Source organism: Cynara cardunculus, unplaced genomic scaffold (assembly GCF_001531365.2).
Source record: "Cynara cardunculus var. scolymus isolate 2C unplaced genomic scaffold, CcrdV1 Un_Scaffold_1362, whole genome shotgun sequence".
Classification (NCBI taxonomy): domain Eukaryota; kingdom Viridiplantae; phylum Streptophyta; class Magnoliopsida; order Asterales; family Asteraceae; genus Cynara; species Cynara cardunculus.
This window is the reverse complement of record NW_020200744.1, coordinates 18,060-21,050: the sequence shown is the minus strand read 5'-3', so window position 1 is coordinate 21,050 and position 2,991 is coordinate 18,060. Positions and strand designations below refer to the sequence as shown.

General features: G+C 35.4%; 1 protein-coding gene across 4 annotated transcripts in view; it reads left to right on the top strand.

The window, feature by feature from the left end:
* The window catches only part of LOC112502412 (long chain acyl-CoA synthetase 9, chloroplastic), a 32,522-nt gene that overhangs the window by 17,658 nt on the left and 11,873 nt on the right, over positions 1-2,991 (top strand). For all 4 annotated transcript variants that reach the window (XM_025106300.1, XM_025106299.1, XM_025106302.1 and 1 more), the window contains one exon: positions 1,097-1,360. In XM_025106300.1, the coding sequence (XP_024962068.1) occupies positions 1,097-1,360 (264 nt within the window). The remainder of the gene's footprint in view (positions 1-1,096; positions 1,361-2,991) is intronic.

Sequence of the window (2,991 nt, the reverse complement as noted above, 5' to 3'; positions counted from 1 at the left end):
GTCTAGGGTCCAAAGTGTAATTAGTTTTACCTATATAAGGTGTATCAGATTATTATTATTTTTCAATCAATACAATCAATATCAAGTTTAATATGTACAACTACAAAGTTGTGAAGTTAGCACATCACAGTGCAAATTGTAAAATGGATGTCTGGTAACTAAATTCAATGATCTCCTGGCTAAAAGTTACTATTGTTTGTGTCTAAATTGTTAAAGGCAAAACCATGATGACCAAATGTTAAATCACAAAACCACAATATTATTAGTAACAAGATATGAATCATCGCCTTATGTTATCATTAGAAGACCAAAGAGACTGCTAGAACTTGGATATTCAAGAAGTTGTTGCCATGCTATCACTAATGCAGCATATCATTTTCTGGTTCCGAAGTGTTCATGTTGCTTTGCTGTGAACTTGTTGCTTCAACTGCAAGGTGTTTTCTTACAATCTTTTTTCATAAAAAGATCCTATACTTATATCAGTAAAACTGATTATCCTGACTATTCTTCCTTTTAAACTAAATATTTTTCTCTATTGTAAAGCTAATTTATATTAAGAGATTTGCCTCTCCCGATCTCTCATAGTGTGGTTGCTCCATCATGTACTTATGCCACTGCATAAGAACATCTCCAACAGATTCTCCAAAATGGAGATTTTGGGGATTTTTGCTCCAACAGGTTCCCCAAAACCTTCTCCAAAATGGAGAAAGTATGAGAGAGGGGAGGAAATTCTCCAAATTTGGAGATTTCTCCAAAAATGATTACCTATGAGAGAGAAACAATTTTTTATTCATTCTACCAATGAGATTGCTTGAATTTAAATGTTTAGGAGAGAGAAATAATATTTCGAGTTGTATTGAATATTTCAATAATATAATTAATTGTGTAATCTCCAAAATAGAGAATCTGTTGGTGATGAAGGTGATTTTTTTTTTTTGGAGATTCATGACTTCTTACTCTGCCATTTTGGAGAATCCTTTGGAGATGCTCTAAGTTCCTATATGGTAGAAAAGGAGTAGCTAAATATAAATAAAAGTTCTTTGTTTAGAAATGATACTCCAATTGCCATCTGATTACATTTCAAAATAATTTTCAGACAGAGGTCACTACTGTAATTTGTGGAAACAAAGAGCTGAAGAAGCTTCTAGATATAAGTGAACAAATAGACACGGTAGAACGTGTAATATGCATGGATGATGAGATATTGTTCAATCGGACAAAGGGAAGCAACAGTTGGAAAATCTTTTTGTATTCTGAAGTAGAAGGAATTGGCAGAGAGAGTCTCGTTGATGCAGATCCACCTCTCCCAGCTGACGTCGCGGTGATTATGTATACAAGCGGGAGTACTGGTTTGCCTAAGGTTAGTAGAACGTTTATTCCTTCATCTTTATCATTCATGTTCTATCAATATAAACCCTTTCTTATTGAATGAATACTTTCATAATGTTGAACGTCTGATTGTTGCTAGTTATCAGGGTAATTCTTCTTTTAGAAAATTAGAATCACTTCTCGTTCTTTTTCTTAATATTTTGTTGTCATTCAATTACAAAAGTGACTTCTTTAATATGGTGCAATAGATGATCCTCGCACCTAGTGTCTTATAAAGTGATAGGCGGAGCAAGGTGTTGGAGTTACCTAAACCTTAGTCATCTAAGTAGGGATTAAGCAGAGGTACGAGTGATTCATGTAATTATATGGAACATAATTATTTTAAGATTATCTAGAAGTATGAGAATCAAGAATTCGCTACTACATTATGTTAGTATAGTTACTTTTCTATATGACTAGTTTCATCGTTCAATGATACTATTGCTCATAACGGACTGAAAAGATTACCTCCTAGTAGGGGTGTTTGCGGTGTGGGTTAGAATGAATTCAGTAAACCAAGCCACATGTCTGATACTGCGAAAAACCGCACCGAAATGCAGTGCAGTGCAGTTTGTACCTAATGCTGATTGAAATATACAATCAATTGCATCACAATACTTATTATCAGAAGTACAAAACAAACTGAAGTTTGATAGTCTATGCAATACAAAGTTCCGATACGCATAACATAATTAAATCCAAATGTGTAACAAAGTTTTATCAACCTTTTAAAACATATCTAAGACAAAAAATGCTCCAAAACAAACAACCACACTCTATCTTTCATTGAACTCCCAAGTCCCGATAACTTGTTCAAAAGACACTACTTCATATACACCTGAAGAGTCATCTAACAAATGAGTTATACTAATGTTTGAGTTTTAATTAATAAAATATGCGGTGCAGTTTGAATCGTGGTTTTATAATTCAAAACCGCAAACCGAACCACATAATGCTGTTTGATGACAATGCAAACTACAATTGCACCACAAAAGTTCTAAACAACATGGTGCACAAGCTGGAGGTCTTCACGGAAACAATCGCTCTACTCTTTTGGGTTAGATGTCCAGTGTGCGTACATCTCCCATCCCACCAGCCCACCCTTCCGTCGAGTGGGATTTTACTGGTTTGGTAGTTTGTTAGAGTGTTCAACTGGTGTTTAGTGCATGCTTTGAACAAACCTTCTGCTGTTCTACTCCACCATTGATGTGATTCAGATAATTATGATTTTAGATTATTCGTGTTGTACAGCATCGATATCTGCTTGAATTGTGTACTTTTGGATCTATATCGAACTTGATTCTCAGTAAGAGTACTGCTGCTGTTGGTTAGAGAAGATGATAACAAGACTAATCCAGTAGAAAATACATCCAAAGACTTGCTGACATACTTTGGGCATTTCTGTAATCCCAGTAGCTTCTTTGTTACTTCACATTCCTCTTGACATCAATTTTCCCTCTTCCCCTCATGAGTTTCAGACAGGTTGGCTCTAACCATGTTGATCCTTTACCTTAGGATAAGTCAGTTCTATTTCTCGATGAGGGCAGGGAAGGGATATAACTCAGCGGTAGAGTGTCACCTTGACATGGTGGAAGTCATCAGTTCGAGCCTGATTATCCCTAA